The 21,537-nt window shown below is 29.4% G+C and overlaps 2 protein-coding genes across 2 annotated transcripts in view; both read left to right on the top strand.

Moving 5' to 3' along the window:
• Positions 1 to 21,537, top strand: part of LOC115223644 — a 207,068-nt gene that overhangs the window by 111,818 nt on the left and 73,713 nt on the right. The window contains exons 43-49 of the mRNA XM_036512623.1: positions 6,722 to 6,763; positions 7,665 to 8,234; positions 9,378 to 9,404; positions 10,432 to 11,001; positions 17,322 to 17,351; positions 18,011 to 18,037; positions 19,790 to 19,816. Of these exons, the coding sequence (XP_036368516.1) occupies positions 6,722 to 6,763; positions 7,665 to 8,234; positions 9,378 to 9,404; positions 10,432 to 11,001; positions 17,322 to 17,351; positions 18,011 to 18,037; positions 19,790 to 19,816 (1,293 nt within the window). The remainder of the gene's footprint in view (positions 1 to 6,721; positions 6,764 to 7,664; positions 8,235 to 9,377; positions 9,405 to 10,431; positions 11,002 to 17,321; positions 17,352 to 18,010; positions 18,038 to 19,789; positions 19,817 to 21,537) is intronic.
• LOC118767604 (collagen alpha-4(VI) chain-like) lies at positions 1,313 to 3,574 on the top strand. Its single transcript, XM_036512433.1, has one exon. It carries the CDS (start codon positions 2,733 to 2,735, stop codon positions 3,285 to 3,287), a length of 555 nt encoding a protein of 184 aa, XP_036368326.1. The 5' UTR covers positions 1,313 to 2,732; the 3' UTR covers positions 3,288 to 3,574.

The following is a 21,537-nucleotide window of genomic DNA, read 5'->3' as shown; positions in this document are numbered from 1 at the left end:
TTGAAGATTAACAATTTATCTTTGAATGTGATGTTTTTCTCCAAAATACACATGTTATGAAAATAATTATTCTGGTAATCCTCAAGCCAATCCTGCTGATAATATAAAATATTGCAGCTGTACTAATAGTAAAAGTTCATTTCCTTTTACAGACAATATTAATATTTCCTGAACTTATGCATTTCTTTTATCGTTAATTTCCTTTATTTACAGTTAATTGTTTTCTCAAAAATATTATTTCAGAGTTATTTAAATCTAACATTTCTTACATAACTTGTAAACAAATGTCATACTTTGTACTTGACTCTGTATATATTATTTAAATGATTTTTCTAAGTATGAACAATGCAAAATTTCATTTTGTTTATCATTCCATGTTTTTCATTATTAACTGTATAAATTTATCATGATATTTACATTAATTCTATTTTTACACACATAACCATTTGTAAGTATATGATTTTCTTTTTGTTATTTAAATGTTACAACATATTCATATTTATGCAGTAAGAAAAACCAGTTAGATCAATTTTAAATTTTGTCAGTTATTGATATTTCAAAATTTCTGTTACTTTTATTTTATGGAACTCAAATTAACTACAAATATCTCATCAGTTAAACCTTTATAAAATACCATTTTACAGTAAAAGAATGAATTATTTTTATAAATTAACAAAATATTATCATGTCATTTCAAATGTTATTGAGAAATAGAAATTTTTAGTTAATTTGAAAAAATTATATTATTGGTTAAGCATTTATTTCATCCATTATCTTTATATAATCAACATGAAACAACTTATTTACTTTATATGGTTCCACAAAATCATACTGTTTGAAAATACATGTTCTTGGTGAATTTACTTTACTTGATTAAACTAAAATTTAAACTAGAATTTTTTCCTTTTAAATTTAACATTTTGATTAAATGTTAATTTTTCATTAAATTTTTCATTATGAAACTTCAACATTTATAAGACATTGAACATAAATGCACTAAATATAGTCACTCTTGATATTAGGGATTTCTAGTAATTTTCTTGTTTCAATCTCATTTGTATAGTATATTCTTATATTTAATCTAAAACCAGTCCCTTAAATTCTCTGTAAGGTTCTTCATAGTTATTGACTTTCAGTTGGATAATATGCAGAAACTTTGTATTTCATTTATATATATTTTAAATAAATTTTCCAGGAAAAGCCTTTTAAAATAATATAGGAATAAAACAATTAGTTTTTAAACTAACATATTTGCTGATAATTTGTTTTTAATCAAAATCACTTCAAAATGTTTTTAATTTGTGGAGGAAAATTACGAATATAACTTCTAGGTTAATCTTCAAATATACTTTTTCATTCTAGAAAGTCTGTCCAAAAATAATCCAGACTTTTAAAGAAATCCAAGCGATTGCTTTACTTACCGAATAGTTCCATCCAGTTGTTGTCTCAATCCCAGCATTCTTATTCAGTTTAAAAAAAAAAAATTGGAATCCAATTTCAGGGACAGTGCATGGTTCTCATAGCAAATTTCTTCGATCTCTTCTGACATTTGAAATCTGCTACTTTTCAGCATTGATTTCAACTTTAGAAACAGAAATAAGTCTTCAAATACCAAATCCAGAGATTAAATGGCTGATGGGATGAGAATTGTCTCATGCTTTGGAGTTAAGGAGTGGTGACATGTGAGCTATTTGGAACACTAGCATCCTTTAGTGTTTAACTTGCCAACAAATCACCAAGTACATTAGACTGTCAAGTATGTGTAATTTAATGATTAACTGTGGGGCATGATGTAACTAATATTAGACTAAATATCAAGGTTACCATACCATATACCCCTCTGTAATCATGAGCTAGTTCAAGACCCATTTTGAATATCCAGTTTCTACCTACCTCATATGTAATTATAAAATAGTGTAGCATCTTTTGCATCTATAGAGACTAAACAAGGTGTCAGAAGAGTGTTCAGTATTGACCCTATAGAAATGATTTTGAGTATTAAGGGTGCTGAATTATTAGAAAACTGTTTTATCAAACTGAATATTGTTTGATTTTCAAAAAGACCATCTGTAAAACAGTTTAGATATTCAAAATGTCTTACCAGACATTACATTATTGGCACACATTTTGTAAAGATGCAATGCCAATTAAGGACAAGCTTATGATTTTCTTATATTAAGAATTTATACCTAAACTATATTGTAGTCCCTATTTACTCCTATCTATTAAAAACTTAATTACTACTTTGTACTAGTATAAATAACTTTTTAGTTACAATAAATTTATATGAAGGGCCAAAATGGTCAAAGTGTTTATTAGATCAATGGTTCCCAACTGGGGTCCATGTGGCCCTTGCAGGAGGGACTTCATATAAAATTTTGTTAAAACTTATGTGCAATACTCAAAATATTTTGACAACATTTTGCATACAATTCCTAATAATATTTAACTATAAAAATATAGTAGGATTTTTTAAACATTCAATGGCTATGAGAACCACTGTATTAGGTACCAGATCAGCTTAGTGGAAGGATTGATCTTTCAAGAAGAAACTATTGAACAAATTGAAATAAACAGCCAGTTTTAAGGCTAATTTTATGTAATTTTAGTTCTTTATTCTCTATTCCTCATGGTTACACCTACTTTAAACTTTTTAACCATTCCTTATATTGCTTGTGTATAATTTTTCTTATTTAAACTTTTAGGTTTACAATGTAGGGATTCTTTTCAAAATGTATGTTTGTATTTTGATTTGTAATACAATTTTATCTGCACTATTTCTCATAGGCATCAACAATAATGGAAAGTCAGATGTTGTCTTCTTGGTGGATTCTGCCAGTATTAGTAATAAAAAGGAATTTAGAAAAACTCTTGCATTTATTAAAGACTATGTCTCTGGTGCCAATATTGACCATGGGGATGTTCGAGTTGGGTTGATTATATCTAATCAGAAGAATTACGTTAGATTCTATCTGAACCAATTTAGTACAAAGCATGAGGTTCTTGATGCTCTTGAAGTTACATCATATAAACAGGGCAGATCAAACTTAGCAGAGAGTTTGAAAATTATGCGAAATCAGGTTTTCTCTGAAAGATTTGGTGATCGAGCTGATGCCCCTAATTTTGCTCTTTTACTACTCAATAATCAGTCCCACTCAACTAATTCAGATGTGATTGATGTAGAATTTGATCTTGCTCAGAAAGAAGGAATTCACATCTTTGCCTTTGACATTGGTGAGTCAAACCTAAAATGTTTAAAAGATGTTTTCCTCAAACCATCTGAATAGAATGCAATGCTCATTTAATTTATTGATGTTTCACATTTGCATATAGTTCATTGAGCATTTCATTCTAAAATTATACTGTGAGATTGTATTGGATATAAACAAATTCATAACATTAATTTCTTCATTAATCAGATTTTTGTGGGATGATTTTGATGTAGGCCTCTGTTGAGAAAGTAAATATTCCTTGTAATATTTTATATAAATACTGGTTTTCTTTGTATTTTTGTGTTTCTGTTCATTAGCATTTTCTGATTGAAACTTGAATTCTTGTTAATGCTTCTTTCCGTTCAGTGTAAGATAGATAACATGTATTTCTTCTGTTGAATCATATGTATCAAACCCGACAACAAAAACACTTAAGAACTAAATATTTTATTCACTTTTAGCAAATTTTCTAACATAAATTATATATTTTCTAATTCACATACCTATAGCAAATATTTAAATTTAGACATTCTATCTTAAATAAATTTAACTAAAGTGAAAGCCATACAACTTCACTAACAAAACTTTCTCCTGTTGATTATTAAAGCATCATTTTATTCATCAATATTTTCAATGATGTTTTGCATTTTTTCTGATGGTTTCCTTAGTTTGTAATAAATAGAAATTGTTTTATATATAAAATATTATGGGTGAACATTACACATTTTTATTAATGTGTTTTATTGAAAAGTACATTTTATTTTCTTATTTTTAATAGGGTAGGCAAAAACTCTGTTCTATCTTAATGGTGATGTGAAAAAATGCCTTATATATTCATGTAATGTGATGTTAATTTAATTAAAAATTGCTTGCTGAATTATAAGGAGAAACATTAAAGTAATTTATTTTATTCTGTAATTCATTTTGGTAAAAAAATATCCAAAAGTGATAAGTGGAATTTTTTTTTAATTATTGAATTCTAATTTACATTGTTGCATTTTTAAAATATCATGTTATAAAGTTAATTTAGAAGTATCCTAAACAAATTCAACTAAATAGTAATATTATGATATCATTATGATAAGAATTTTCATGAAACTGTTCGATATTATATTTAAATACAAAATAAATAAAAAACTGTAGTTATCCCAACTTTTGTTATCGGTTATTTTTAATGTAATTTTTCAATTAAACATCAATCTAATATTAATTGTAATTAGTTTCTCCTTTTGTTAATCTTTTAAGTTATCTAATTACATTATATAAATTAACAGAAAAACAAAACCATTTAATATTTTTATTATTAGCCACATATTAAACATAGCTATTTTAATTACCATTATTCCCTTTAAAGATATATTAAAGCCATTACTATATCTATTTATCCAACTCTTTCTAAATAATGTAGAGGTAAAACATCTGCACATTTAGTTTCCTTTTTCAGTTATTGTTGCTTTTGATGAATATAACTAAGTATGTGTGTATTGACTGAATGGTTAAAAAGTTTGCTTCACGCTTGTGAGGTTCCAATTTGATCCTTTATATAGCATTTTGAGCAAATGTCATTTTCTATAGCATCCATCCTTAAGTTTGTGAATGAAACTGGGTATATGGAAACTGTGTAGAAGACTGTAGGTTCATTGTGTCTATTGTTCAAAAAGGTACAGCCTTGTCACATACTGTGTCATGTTGGTACTGTCTGAAATCACATTTAGGGCACATATATCTGTGGAATATTCTGTCACTTTCACATTCATTTAGGAACAGGTAATTCACTTAATCTAACAATTGAATCTCATCATTGCACAGTGAATATATATATATATATGCACATATATATATATATACTCTTTTATGACCTCTTATAACAATAAAAGATAAGGAAATAATGAATAAATAAATAAATCGATTTTTGGACATTGGGCAGCTGTGTATTATATAACTATGGCAGCATCTGGCAATGCAGGCATCCACTGCTTGCCACTGTTTCTCACCCCATTGCTATCAATCATCGGTTGCATTTGAATGAAAATTAATCTGGCATACGACCAAATCGGCTTACAACCTCTCAGTCAGAATGGAACTCAGTCATAAGCCAAAGAAAAGGTGTGTGTGTGTATATATATATATATATATATATATATATATATATATATATACATATACATATACATATATGTATATACGTACTAGCAGTGCACCCTGGCATTGCCCAGGTGTTATGACCTACAGCCACATTGTATTATTTGTTCCTGTCTTATGGGCAGAATTGGCACACGAGGAGTATGAAGCACACAACTTTTCTTTATAAACATGTTTTGCAGTCATTTTCTGATGAACAACACTGCTGTTTCTGCCTACCAAATTCAATCACAAGTTTGTAGTTGGTCTAGGGCTATAGTAGAAAACACTTGCCTAAGATATCATGCAGAAGCACTGAAGGTAGAACCATGTGGTTGGGAAGCAAACCTCTCAACCACACGGTCATTCTAGCACCTAATATGTGTGTGTCTGTGTTTACATTTGTTGTTAAATCAAGTATTGTGTTCCACTATATCTCAAAGTTAGAAGTTCATGAAATAGGGATCTATAAAATAAATGCCAGATTGAAATACGTACTGAGGTCAGTATGATCAAATGAATTTTTGAAGGTGATACCCCATCATGGCAACAGGGGAAAGACTATACCCAGTAAAATAATGTTTAAAGACTTCATAGCTTCGAATTAAAGGTAATGGATTACTAACACAAGAGAATGAGTTCAAAACTTTGTATTGAACTTCCACTCTCTACGATAACACTATATATACATCTCAGTTTACTTGACTTCCAACAATTAACAATTGTAATTTGAAATTGAATGGTTAGCAGTAAGAAAGATATCCAGATTTCTTAAGAAATTATTGTGTGAAATATTCTGTGAAAAAGTATTTTTTTCACCACAACAAAACACACATACTCACACACAAAGGTGTGTCTGTGGTAACTTGAGCTACTACAAATAGCAGCCAAATCTCTCTTAAAACACACCCTTTCATTAAAAGAAAGACACAGATTTACAGTGTTTCAGGAAGGAAAAAACCAGTAATGGGTCTGCTACATCAGAGGCCTATATATATAGAGAGAGAGAATTAGAGATAGTCTTCAATGACATTGAAAGAAGGAAACTACACAAGCAGATTTTTGTACATTATTTAGAGAGTGTTGAAGAAATTCATATAGCAATGTTTTTTATTGTGTGTTACATGCACACACATAATGATTATATATATATATATATATATATATATATATATATATATACATACACACACAAACTCAGACACATGCAATTGTTTGTTGGTGGGTGGATTATTCATATTTTACAGATGATGTTAAGTCAGTATTTCAATATGAATTTATTCATGATTATTTTTTGAGAATTGTTAGCAATATAATTTTATTTCAGGCTTGTATTTAAATAAGCTATATTTGAATAAAAAATAATATGAAAATATCTTTTTCTTCAGAACCAACACATACAGCCCCAAAATATGCTTTTGAAAAGTTTGGTAAGTCATGCAGGAAAGTGAATACCACAGTTATAACAACAGCAACAGCAACCCCATTATTATTATTATTGTTGTTGTTATTGTTGTTATTCTTAATAATTGTTATAATAATTGTTGATATAGATAATGATAATGTTGTTAATAGTAATAATGGCATAGGGGAATTTTCAAAGTGCAAAAGTAAGTTTTTCTTTGGATGTCAGACTGATTGTATATATATTTATAAACATCCTCAAATTTCATAATGTGTGTAAGACAGTGTGTAAATATGTTTTTATGTGTATAATTCTGAAATGGCTAAGAAAGGGTGGAACTAGAATCTGTTTTTCAGTTTTTGATTCAGAAGCTCAGAATTCATGTTTCAGTTCTGTGTCACCTTTTCTCCCCATATATACACTATTTCAATAATCAACTTAAACATAGTAAAGTATTACACTCAGTCCATTAAACTATCTTTTCTTGGGCAAATCAACTTTCTCATGTTGGTAGGTGTAATACTCCTTTTCACCAATGTACACATTTTGAAGTAACTAAGTATCCTTATAGTAGCTATGTCATTACTGTTCTTCCTAAGACCAGCTGCCATATTGTATACTGGGGTTGTCTCCTTAATATCTTTATACATTAGAGTACTGTATTTTTCTAAAGAACACAAAAGAATGCCTAAATCAAACTAAATCAAAATCACATATGTGCGAGTGTGTATAATCAAGATATTTATTAGTGATTTTGGTAATGTTGTCTAAAGTCATAAACAAATTATTACAAAAACTTTATGTAGAAATAGAAACTTTCTGATATATTTTTATTAGTTTTATTTGTATTTACTGTGTTGTTTTTAGTAAATATTGTCTATATGAAGCTATTATTATATTGTGTGCCTTTATTAACATCTCTGTAGGAGACTGTAGCGATGCCCAACTTGACCTTGTCTTTGTTTTGGATTCGTCAACCAGTGTTGGAAGATCAAATTACAGAATTTTACTTTCATTTGTGAAATCCTTTCTGTCTGATGTTCCTATTAACAATGAAGGGATACAAGTTGGTATCCTCTCTTTTAGCAATGATGTCCGAATTCATTTTCATTTAAACGATTACAACAACAAAGAAGAATTGCTAGCTGCCGTTGACAGCATACCTTATAGGCATGGTAGTGCTAACCTGGCAGAAGCTATACGTATTATGCATGAAGATATGTTTCATGGCCAAAATGGGGATAGAGAAAATGCTGCTAATATTGCTGTTATCTTCACTGATGGTTTATCAAACCTGAATTCCTACAGATTACCAAGTGCTGTCAGGAATGCCAAAAATAAGGAAATAAAAATGTATGCAATTGGAATTGGCCTGACTGACACTCGCGAATTGGATTTAATTGCTACTCATCCAATTCTCAAGAACAGAATTACTGTACCAAAGTTTGGTCAACTCTTGGATATTAAACCTACATTACTAAAAAACCTTTGTCCAGGTAAGTTTGTCATGCTATAAGTTACACATATTAGACTATTTTAAAATTGTTTCCTAACTATGTATACTATCCACCAAATGATAATAATAAGAGAACTCCTTATTAACTTTTGTTGCAATACTATTTTAGATGTTTTACAAAAATGTTAGAAAATTGTGTAAGTACAGTATGGTATTGAATTGCATTCCTTATCGTCTACTGTTTATTTTTATTAGGTTATTTATATGGATATAGTACTTTGATAAAATCACTCTTCTGTCTACAATACAGTATTTATTTTTACAGAATAATTTTTTGCAAACAACTTGCAGATGCAAAAGCTATGATTTAAAGGCTCTGTATATACTTCTATCTCAAAAACTGGATAGAAAGTTGATACATGCCTCTCTTTTTACATTATAATTATTTCAAAAGAGAATTGAGAATACTCTATTATTTTTTCATTCTTTAGTTTTCTTTGTTTCACATTTATTATGAATTTTAAAAGAATTCAAAAATAAAATAGTAATTTATAAAATAGATAACATGAAAGTATTCATGGCATTTTCAAAAAAATACTTAGAAACTCTTCAGAATAGCTACCTCAAAGGCATCTTATAAAATCAGATTAAAATTAAGTAATAATTTATTCACATCATTGAAATGTATACTTCTTACAACTAACATTGCAGTAAGCAAATATATATCAGCTTTTCTTTAGATGTTTTTACTTTGCAGTAGATAGTGACAGCACAGCTCTTTTTGTCTACTGGACATGTAATTTAAATATGAAGCTGTAAAACTGTGATCATTATACAAAGAAAATAGTATGACACATCCAAAGAGAAAGAAAGATCTAGTTTTTAAAGCAATAATGTTCGAAATTGAGCACAGAAAAAAAAATCTATCTTTGATTCTAGAATTCATAAAAGGTAACGTTGTATAACAATAAAGATTAATGCATTTATTCATCAACGAATGCCTATATATATAGTAATATACTGCTTGTGGTGCATTGCATAATTCAGAAAATAAATTACTTAATTTCTTGAGGAATTTCTAAGTATATGAACATTACACCATTACCTTTATATCTTAATATCTGCATTTTTCATGTATAACTAACATGGAATGGAAACAATATTACCTTCTTTATTTTGACAGTGATTATTCCTGCAGCTGCACCTCAAGGTAAGATGTATATTTCTGTTTTACAAAATAATATTTCAATATGTTTAAACTTAGAACCAGCTACTTACAAATCAGTTATTATAACAATATAAAACTCTTCTGAATTACATCAGTCTATTTATACTTCAACTTTTAGTATAGAATTTTACTCTCCTTTGAGCATTTGCAAACATTTCTTCGTTTATATAATGGATTGGCAAAAGTTTTAAAGCATCAGGCAACATGCTTATCAGTATCTCTTCTGACTGCTTTACTTCCTATGTTCAGTTCCTGCCAAGGTCAACTCTACTTTCCATCCCTGCAGTATTAATAAAGCACCAGTCCAGTACTGATGTCATTGGTATTGACTAATTCCTCTCCTCAAAATTGTTGGCTTTGTGCATAAGTCAGAAATTATCATCATCATCATCATTATTATGTGAAGGTGACAGAATTATTAGAGTAACAGATAAAATTCCTTGTAGTACTTCTCTCTTGTCTCAGAATTCAAATCTGACCAAAGACAAATTTGTTCTTCATTATTCAGCAGTTAAGTATTTCTATATAATGAATCTGTTACACTCATAACATTCAAACATTGACATTTTGTCTTCTTAAAAGAAATTATCATGAAGGCAAGCAAGCTAAAGCTGTTTGTACATTTTAAATGAATATTATCAAATTGAAAGACTGAAGATTAAATAGACTTCTTATAATAAAAAATACCAACAAAATAAATTGAAACTAAGTAGATTTTATTTAGTTCCACTAATTGATAGAGCATTTTTATATCATAAACAGTTCTCTTAAAGTTACTGAATAAATATGGATTGTAACAAACTGGATTGAATAGCTAAAAGTTTCACCCATCTTCATTATGAATACATGTTCCATCAAAGTTTTGGGTCATTATTATCAGTTCTGTTTACATCTGTTTCTCTGAATTAGCATTCTATATAGAAATCTTGAATAGCTTTAAAAATAATTTTTTAAAGACTTGTATATACATGAAATGGAAATGTAGCTGTTTCTTTAAACTTTTTAATAGGTGTTCAGAAGACTATACCTACTGACTTAATTTTCCTGGTTGATTCTTCAACAAGTGTCGGACAAAGGAATTTCCAAAAATTTATTGACTACATAAAAGATTTTGTATCAGAAGCTGACATTGATTATGGCAGTGTTCGTATTGGTTTGGCATTATACAGTACAAGAATGTATATTCAGTTTTATCTCAATGACTTCCTTTCCAAGAGTGAAATGCTAGATGCAATTGATAACATCCGTTATAGATATGGCAGCACAAATGCTGCTCATATGTTTCGCACTTTGCGCAATAAAATGTTTACACCTGAGAACGGAGATAGACCTGATGCACGAAATATTGCGGTCGTCATTACGGATGGTATTTCTAATATTGAACACTATCAGACAGTTCCTCAAGCTAGATTGACTCATGCAGCTAACATTCATGTTTATGCCGTTGGCTTTAAACTACGTGACTCAAGAGAGTTGATTCAAATTTGTTCCCCTCCTGCCAAAGAAAATGCTTTCACTGTGCAAAGTCTTGATGAGATAGAATTTCTTAAGGATAAAATCCTTGAGAAAATAGTTCCAGGTAAGAAAGTTTAAAATAGGAACATGTAGAAAAGTTAGTTTTATATGGATGCTTAGGGAAACACTGCACTCTAACGGCAAAATTAAGACAATTAAAAATCACAAATAGTTTAAGCACACAATAGTTTCACAATAATTTATTGCAAATATTTCAAACTACTTTTCATGTAGTATAAATTGATCATAATATTCCATTGTATTGGTATATAACATTGCATAATTGCAGCTCATATGCATAATTTTAACACCAAATGCTATTAGTATCATTTAGTCTCACCGAATCACTTATTATGAAGAATGCTATTTATCATTGTCTCATCACTCATCCATTTGCTCACTCACTTATATTATTGCAAAGAAACTTTATGACAATTAAAAGACTTAGTCCACCTATACTGTTTTCTCAACATCCAGGCATGTAACAGTAGCTTTAGTCTCTCTCACCTCTTTACAACTATATGTACTAGTTTTGTTGTTGTTATTTAGCTCTCACAACCATGACTGAGTGAGCTTAGGTTGGAGATATTTTAGCCATGACAGTTTCATCATTTTGGATATTAGATACTGTATAATTTAACATTTAGTGATTGGTGTAAATAAGATGTACCAGTAATTTTTGTGTGAAGAATGCAATAAGGAAATGCAACATCATTTTAACATTAACACATTTTTCTATTGTTGTGAGTGAAAACATTGAGCTACAGTGTCTCAGTCAAAATATATACAATACTCACATAGAGAGTTCATAGAAAATACTGGAGTTAACACAGCTTAAGCAAAGCATTTTGTAAATAACAAGTATACATTGCTCAACATATAGTCAGAGAAATAATAGAAGTGGTCAGAACATTTCAGTGTAGCTTGTGCCTGCTGTCCTGGTGGAGGCAGAGAGAGAGAGAGATCTGTGCTTCTTGGCATCTTAGCAGTGAGAGAAAGAAATGGATCACAACCACTGGAATATATAGGTATCAGCTGCAATACTACCTGTTGGTGTTTACCAGCAAATACGCTAGTCTACTACAAATGTATTCTTCCATTTCTAACATGTTATATGAACTCATTGAAGTCCCCTTATTTGTAGGGGTGTGAGCATTCATGTAGCTATATATGCGTGTGCACACATATCTACATATATCTCCCATAAATAATGCATTTTTTTAATCACAGTTCTTTTTTAATCTAAAATATACTCTCCTTCATTTTATACACTGCTCTTTCACCTATCTGGTAGACTTGCAAGGCCCCTCTTCGAAAATTCACTTGTCTGTGATGAAAAATACTCCTCCAGTACTGTTCTTACCTCATCTACAGAATTTATATTTTTTCTGTCCAAATGATTTTGAAGACTATGGAATAAATGATAATCAGATGGAGCAATGTCCAATGAACATGGTGGGGTGGGGCATCGTTTCTCATTCAAACTGTTCCAGCCTTTGGAATATCATTTTAACTGTAGGTGACCGAGCATTATCCTGATGAAAGAACACCTTTCATCTTGAAACCAAAGATGGTCATTTTTCTTCTAGCGCTGACTTAAGCCACTCAAACTGCTTGCAGTAAATTATATATATACTGTAAGTAAAGTGTGGCTAAGCTATTCCATTTGTTGATATAGTTTCCAAAGGTCTTAATTATACATATTTCAAAACTTTTCCCCCGACATATTGATGTTATAAATATCATAAACTTTTGCCAAGAATCAAAAATATCATGTCCTATATATTTTTATTTCACTTTATATGATATTCTGATGAAATAGTTAGCTAGGTCTTAGAATAGATATGAACTTCCCTACAGTTTCAAATAATTTAGGTCATTATCAGAAGAATCAGTAAATGTTTTAAATGCTTCTTCAACTGAGTTTATCAGTCTTTTTGTAAACCTATTAATTATTTCATTTTAAGATTCATACAATTATTTATCTACTAATAAATGCATTACCCATACTTTCAGTATATCTATATGATTTAATTTTATGCTATCTTTATATAATATTGTATCTATATAAATTAATTTGATTTATATATTACAGATTGTTTCATAGTTTTATGATACAGTCAAACTTATATAATTCGCTCTTAGTTACCAGTTCAATAATTACTCTTTAACTACTCATTCAAATCCAAAATATTTTAGCCATTCCAGTTTTAAGTACATGGCCAAACTTTTCACTTAGAATTGTTCGTACCATCCTAAGTGCATTTTATTCTTCATTTGCTGTCAATTTCAAAGTAGCACTAAATATAAATTATTACTCAACATTCAAGATCATCCAAGCCCTTTATTTAATGGTTTTTTAGTGTTGCATGAGGTGCCATAACTTTAAAACTACATTAACATTTACTAGACATTTAAGAATTGATATACATTGGCAGAAAAATATTTTTTCTAAGACAGCTTGGTATTCATATTTGAATCATGTTGGAAAAATTTTCTACAATGTCAAATCAGGGCAAAACTCATGGTAAGATAATTTTCTTTTTTTTATATTTTGCTTAAAAGATGGATATATCATTCAAGGAAATCATAGAAAAATTAAAATCTCAGTCAATTTTGAAATAATTCAGTAATTTAAAGATCACATAACATTTAATAATGAATTTTTTACTTGAAAATTCTAATGAGATACCAGTTTGACAAAATCGTTAACAACAAAATTATAAGATAATGTACTTCATACATTGCACTTTTGTTTGAAAGTAATTGCAACAAATTAAATGATCATGTAACTTCCGGTATCTCTACTATAACAACAACAACATGATATAATAATTGCTGTTATCACAAAAGATAATTACAGGTATTGTCTTTGTTTCCGAGTTATACACATTTCATTGCTGATTAATATTTAATACACATTTATTCTTGAGATTCCTGTTAATTTTGCAAGTCATAGATAGAAAGTTTTTTTTAATAACTTTCCTGCTTAAATTATCATGATCACATTAATTTTCACATTAGTAAATCACTTCTTAATCCCACTGTCAGCTTGACATAGTTCCAAGCTTGAACCATAGAGATAAATTCAATGTTATTTTCTACCTTTCCACATGGTTCACATTGCATGCAATTAAAATTATAATGCTTATCACATGTATAAACTACTTTCCAAATGTATTGTGTTCTTCCAAATTGTGTTATGTAAGTTATTTACTATTAATTTTATGTAAGTTATTTACTATTAATTTTATACAATATGGCGGTGCCCCAGCAAATGGCGGTGCCCCAGCAAATGGCGGTGCCCCAGCATGGCCACAGCTCATGAGCTGAAACTGGAAAAATCAAAATCAAAATCAAATACTTACAGAATCTTGTCTAAAAATACTGAATTATGTTGTTTTTAGTTACTGCTAGCTTTGTCATAGTTTTATTCTGCAAAACAAAGATGATTGTGAAATTTCAAATATATCCCAAATTATATAAAAATTGTATGTGGTTGCTTTTCAAACAAAGTAAAAAATGTAGTAAATGTAGATATATGAGAGAATAAACATTATACAGCAAATAATTGCAGAGAAAACACACACACACACGCACCTATACACCAAATTGTTGTTAATATTTTGAATCACATTACCAAATATTCAGTTATTTGAATAATTGACAATGCAATTCTCAAGTTAATGATAAAAGAAGATGCAGCTTCTAAAACAATGTAAGAACTCTGTGTATTAAATACATTTTCATTGTAAACACAGTGTTTACCACACACCAACAAAGCATCAATTAAAGTCATGATAATAAGTTTTAGGCAGAGTTTTTAAATATGAGAAAAAAGACAATAAAAGGCATATTTTTCCTTACTGGCCTCTTGAATTCAAAAAATTTTATGCAGATAATCTTTGAAAGAAACCAGTTACAACAACCTGAATGCCCCTTCTCAACAATGCACACAAGCATAGATTGATCAGTCAATTTATCATGATCAAGTTTTAGATATTATACATAACGAAAAGAAACTGTTTTATTTTACTAACAGTAACACAAACTAAAATTGTTACTGAAACACAGTCTCTTGAATAATTGTTTCTATATTTTAACTCGTGTCCATTAATATTAATCATGAGTTGGTTTAGTCTTTCCACCAGAACACCCATCATTGATCAAAGATTTATATGGGACATGGCTTACAAACATAAATATTTATTTTTTTAACTATTATTAGACTTTACAAGAGTTCAACTGTGCTGCTATTAGAGTACTGAATTATTACTGGAGTGCACTACAGTGTTATTGAGTTTTTTGGGTTTTTTTTTATTCAAGTGTTAATGTAGAACAGGAGTACTATAGAACTATTCCTGGAGTATTGCTGAAGTATCACTGAAATATTACTAAACTGTTACTAATTTCCTAGTTCATGGATCTTTTTTTATTCTTTCTCTTTCACTCTGTTAATCTATTTCCTTCACATACATGCATGCACATCTACACACCTCCTATAAATTCGACATTCCTTAGTATCTGTGTAGATATTGATTTCATTCTCTCCCCCACACTGCTCTCAAAAACTTTTAGTTACTTTGCCTCTAAATCTTCCTTTTGCAATGCCTCTGCTCTTCTAAGCTCCAACAACTCTGACCATATCTCTTTTGTTTTTGACAACATGTATTTCACTTCATCTTTCTCTGAAGTCATCGACTTCATTCCTCACAACTCACCGTGGCTCTCACATTCATTTCATACAAATGTTACCTTTGCAGCAAATCAAATCTTTTGTAATCTTTAACTCTGTTTAACAATTAGCTTCATCCCCTATCTTCCCTGATTGATGTAGATACTCAAAGTACAAGATTTGTTTTTCTCATTTAAACCTAACCTCCTTCTAAACTGTCAGTAGTTTAGCAAACATCCACATACTAAGCAATGCTGGTCTTGATGTCCAGACCCTAGCGCATGTGCTTTATTCCTCATCCATCAGAGACAGTTAAGCAGGTGATCGAAATCTTAATTATGTCTCACACTTACAAACTGGATAGCTTTTACCCTTTGATACATCTACATCTGAAACATGATGGGTACCTCCATACATCAGAGAACCTGGAAACGCTTCCACTTCTTGCAGCACTGCAAATCATTTTGGTCTCCTGCCAGATTTATCTCTACAAATTTTTATGGAGTTCTTCTTCTCTTCACTTCTTAACCATGACAGTTTCCAATATACCCCCACAGAAATCCTCTTCATTTATTGATCCACCCCAGCCCACACTGCGCATACTATTTCATCCAAGGTAAATTTCATCCAAGATAAATTTCATCCAATATATTTCCTCTCCACTCCACCAATCTCATTAGCAAGTGCACATACACTTAAAATATAAAAACAGCTTTGGTCATATCAAATTAACATGATCATTGACTTTTGCTAATGTCCTTCCATTACCCTCAAAGAATGTACTGTAGAACTAGCATCTATTCTCATCAAGTTCTTCATTATTACTGTCATTCCAGAGATCCATCCAGTTATTTGTAAACATGCACTATGTGTGTCTTCTTCCCATCTAGGCAACTCTTCTACCAACATATTATTCATCTAAAAAGTGAGAGAGTCAGTCATTAACAGCTACCTTTTCCAATATCTTGAATCTCTCTTTAAAGATCACCAATATTTATTTTTTAAACCTAGATCTGCCATTGTCTCAGGCTCACAATGACCACTTCTCTTAATCCTAACTTCCCAAAACATGCTCATTGTTCTCCATGTAGCTGTTTGAGAGAAACATTATTTATGCTGATTTCATTGGTCTCGGATGTCCTCTAATGGTCATGGGTTCAACCACTTCTTTCAGACCAAAAAAAAACCCAAAAAAAAAAACACAATAGTAAAAGTTAAAACAGATATTTATTATATGACACAAAAATTCTCTCTTATATTTGCACATTTCAATTTTGTTTAAAATGGCAATTCATATTCAGTAATGAATTTAATCTGTTTATGCAAATTTTCATTAAATTACTTTTATTGGATTTTAAAATTAATGTAATTTGACTGCAAAAAGTAGTTATGTATGCAAAGAGTTTCTACTTTAGAATTACTGTTACAGCAATAAACTTGTTATATTTTGTGCTTATAAAGTTTATCATAAACTTAATTGTGAAATGTTTGTTCATGACTTTTTATACTTTAGTGTAAGAATGTATTCATTCAATCATAAATTTCCATTTATGGTCTGATCGAATGTCAGTGAATGTAGAATCTCAATATATAGCAAATAGAAAATAACAGTACATTTAGTGGATTTCTTAATTAATTTGTATAAATCATAACAATTGCAAAAGTTTTCATCACTTCATAATGGAAATTATACTTTTATTTTGCGAAAGCTACAACTGAACCTCCAACCGAGCCTACTGGTAAGTTTTGTCTAGTTTCAACCTCACTTTACAATTTGCACCACAGCAGTCATGTTTTAGCACACTTTTAGAAAGTCATTATAAAACATATATTATATCCCCTGTAATTACTTTCTGTTTAATATACTGCACTAATATTAATCATTTAGTTAATCAAAGTTAATAATTATATATCGCAAAATATTACTGTGAATTTGACTACTATACAAATAGAACTAATTTTGTACAAAATTATGTAAGACAATGATTTCAGTTCTCCTAGTACAAATACCACATCATTAATTTGCTAGGTAGGTATTACTGACACCCTCCATGAGTTTATTGATTGAAACTTCATAAACTCTCAGTAAACGTTTGTCTCACTTAGCACCTGTCATTTATAATGCTTCCCCATACATACAGATTAAAAAAAAACTTATAGCCTCACCTCATGGTGAAGTTAGACATCTAAAAGACAGCTTGATAGGAAATTAACAGATTACATTATCAAGAAAGTTGCATAAGCAATTCCAAAGAGACATTTTGTAATAATGTTAATAATAATGTTTCCATTCAAATTATGATTAATTTCGCCTTTTTTCACTGTTAAATAATTACTGAAGCAATTATTGGCAATCATAACTTCTGAAACTAATTTTTTCTTATCATTTTCTTTACAGTACCAACTACAACACCTACAACAACTGGTAAGTTTCCTTGCTCTTTATTTCCTGCCTTTTATTAAAAGTTATGAAAAAGGTATTTTACAATCATTGCTAAAATACTGAAATATTCCATAGTCTAAAAATTATATACTATATTTTAAATATTCAAATCTAATAAATATATTTTAAATATCGAAAAATATTCAAATCTAATAAATATATTTTAAATATTGAAAAATACTGTATATGAAATATCCAAATATATTTTACATATTGAAATACTTTCAGTTTGCTTTAGAATGATATTGCGATTTTTATCTGAAGCTCTCCTTAGGAGTTAGTGGGTTGAAACACTTATTGGGTTGTAACACTATCCAAATTTCTGTTTATAGTCTGGTTGAGTCTCAACATATAACAAATAGCTTTTTGATTATTGTCTAATTTCAGAAACAAGGGCAACACAACATACATAATTCATAAGGGACAAATAAATGCAATAGTGATGCAGTTAATACTGAAACTGACATATTAGAAGTGAGGTCATTGTCAAAATAACTTTGAAAGCAGTGGGTTTAGAATAGATACTGTCGTCTGTATGATGGACATCATGTAACTTTTAGTACTGGGGGTAGAGAGAATAGAGATGTGATGTCAAGAGAGAAGAGTAAGTTTAAATGGAGTTGAGTGTAACTACAAAGTTTGTATGAGCACAATTTGTTATAGTTGTGTATCTGAAGAGATGTAGAAAGAGCACTTCATAATAATAGCATCAAAGTCAAATTTATGCTTAGTAAGAAGAAAGTAATGTTTAGAAAGGTAGCATTCTTTTTCTGCTAAAATATCAAAGTGATATATCATGTTAAACAACATGTTATACCAAAGAAAGTTTGCTCAGAATTGAAAGTGAATTTCTGCAGTCTTAATATGAATGTTCCTTCACCGGTCTAAACAATGAGGGATTAAAATGTCTTTGTTTGAGAATGAGAGATTTTGCAAGCTGATTTACTAAATAATATATGTAAGTTGGTCAATACAATGGAAATTCTTAATGACAAAGTAGTTGGCTACCAAACATGAATTGTTAATAACCAATATTATGTCAGACTGAAAGAAGCAGTAATACAGGCATGATTTTATAAAAATTAGTATCTTTGAATGTGATGTGTGTGATATAGAATGTGATATAGATTTAGTCATCTTGTAAAGTTGAAGAAATAAAGATGCTTTAGTATATTTGAGAAATAGACTGAAGAGATCTATAGTGTGTGAGGATTTGTTGGGATCTTTGATGGAAGAAGGGATTATAAGGTGTGGGTCAATTAGAATGACATTTTGTTTAATTTTTTTCATTAGTTGCATGTCAGGAAAAATCAAAGTTTCTCAGTAAGAATAACAAGGAGGATTTAACTAGTGGTCTCAACACAATATCTAAAGTAACTGAAACACTGATTAATGTTGTTTAAAGTGACAGTTAGAGCAACAATATTCTTGTAATATCACATTCTATGAATTCAGAAATATAGAAAATTGTAAAATATAGTGAGCAGTTTACTCAATAAATTTACTTAATTCATATAAATATGTTTATATATGCATGCGAGACACAGAAAAAGAAGAAACATTTAAGCATATGCTAGCTTGAGTATAAAATAAACACTATTAACTACCATTATATTTCTAGTTGGTTTAGTTTAGTCAATTGCCACATGCATCGCATCCCCAAATGTAAAATAATTATAACACATACATATATAAATTTAAAAGTGCCTTTCTTATTGGATTCGTCCATTTCAGTTGCCACCACAATTCCCACAACAACTGGTAAGTGCGTCACACCATACATTTATCTGTTTTGCATTATACCTTCACATACATACATACTAATAAAGTATAATATTATATATTACATAATTTTAATATTATCTTAAATGCATTTAACTTACACTTTAAATATGTTTTTAAAAAAATAATATATGATTTGGTTCAAATTGAATAAATGTATCGTAAAGTTTTCCATACTTATATAAACAGATTTGCTATTAGCTTATAACTGGTGAATAATGATTTTTTGAAGTAATATCTTTGATAAATGTTACTTATATGATATATTATTTATGGTTCTTCTATATTTTTTGAATTCATGAATGGAAAAAAAATGATGTTAATACATAAATTTACAAAAGTTTATTTTCCTCTGAAAAAATGCATAACTTTTTATTAAGTTATTTTAGATTATTTTATGTACACATTAGTACAAATATAAAAAAATAATGATTATAGTAGAATTTAATATTATTTAGTGTCAGCATGATGAGAGATGAGGATATTTTTCTGAAAAATTTTTGTGTAAATAGTACATAATGGAGTTTATTTGAGAATATGTTTAGTAAATTTATATTTAAAATTTTAAATACTGTTAGATTTTACTCATAAGGTATTGGAATCTTACATATATACTATTCTGTCTAAAAAATGGATCTACAAATTCAATATCCCTACATATCTCACAGCTATTTTCTTTCCTCCACCTCACTCTCTATTTTGTATCCCATCTAAATTAACTATTACTTAACCATTCTCTCGCACCGTCTCCGATGAAGGTATATAATTAATAAATATCCTGGAAACAGCTGTAAACCTTTTATCTATAAATATTCTATCTACACAGCCTTGGTTTTTTATCTCATTATGCAAAAAATTCTTTTGTATATATATATATATATATATATATATATATACTCAAAATAAGCAACAAGAATATCTTTGGTAATTTGGTACGATTGTTTCACGCTACATCATTTTATTAAACATTTTAACAGGAAAATAAGTATATGTATTGATGGAAAACCTCTATAAATGGATGATGATTGCTCAACATTTTAAAACTGTTGTAATACTTAAAATGTTTAATAAAATGATGTAGTGTGAAACGATCGTACCAAATTACTGAAGATTTTCTTGTTGCTTTTTTGATTATAATCACCCCATGGATTTATATGGATTACACCATACAAAATTCTGGTGCATCTAATTTAAGTACCATATTCATTTGAATCTAAATTTTGCTGAATATATATATATATATATATATATATATATACAATGTCTATATAACATTATATGTATCTTACCTATTATATATCTATTTATTTATTGTGTGTGTGTGTAAAACATACAATGATCACAGGGTGTTTAAACCCTGAATTGTAAGAACCTCTCAGTGGCATGTCAGCAGTTGTGGCCAAATCACTACACATTCTCTTCTCCTGGCTTCCATTTTATCTTATCTTTGTTGTTCTATAACCAACGTAGTAATTTTTCTGCTGCCACTCACCCCCTGCAAGTAACTACTTTACGTTCTCTTCTCCTTATTCCACTGATTGCAAGCATTTTTCTATAATAACTGGATAAAGAGTCCTGTACATCCAGTCTTGACTTGGAATAGCATACCTGCCACCCTTCCTCCCACCAATCTTGCATAAGACTCTAGTATGTGGTACTCTTCTATTCAAAGGCATGATAACACCATTGTTTACTTGGAA

Source organism: Octopus sinensis, linkage group LG23 (genome assembly GCF_006345805.1).
Source record: "Octopus sinensis linkage group LG23, ASM634580v1, whole genome shotgun sequence".
NCBI classification, from domain to species: domain Eukaryota; kingdom Metazoa; phylum Mollusca; class Cephalopoda; order Octopoda; family Octopodidae; genus Octopus; species Octopus sinensis.
The sequence above is the reverse complement of the archived record's forward strand: the minus strand, read 5'-3'. Positions and strand labels throughout refer to the sequence as shown.

Excerpts from the sequence above, each read along its gene's own strand:
- LOC118767604 (XM_036512433.1), top strand. The coding sequence starts at position 2,733 with ATGTATGTTTGTATTTTGATTTGTAATACAATTTTATCTGCACTATTT.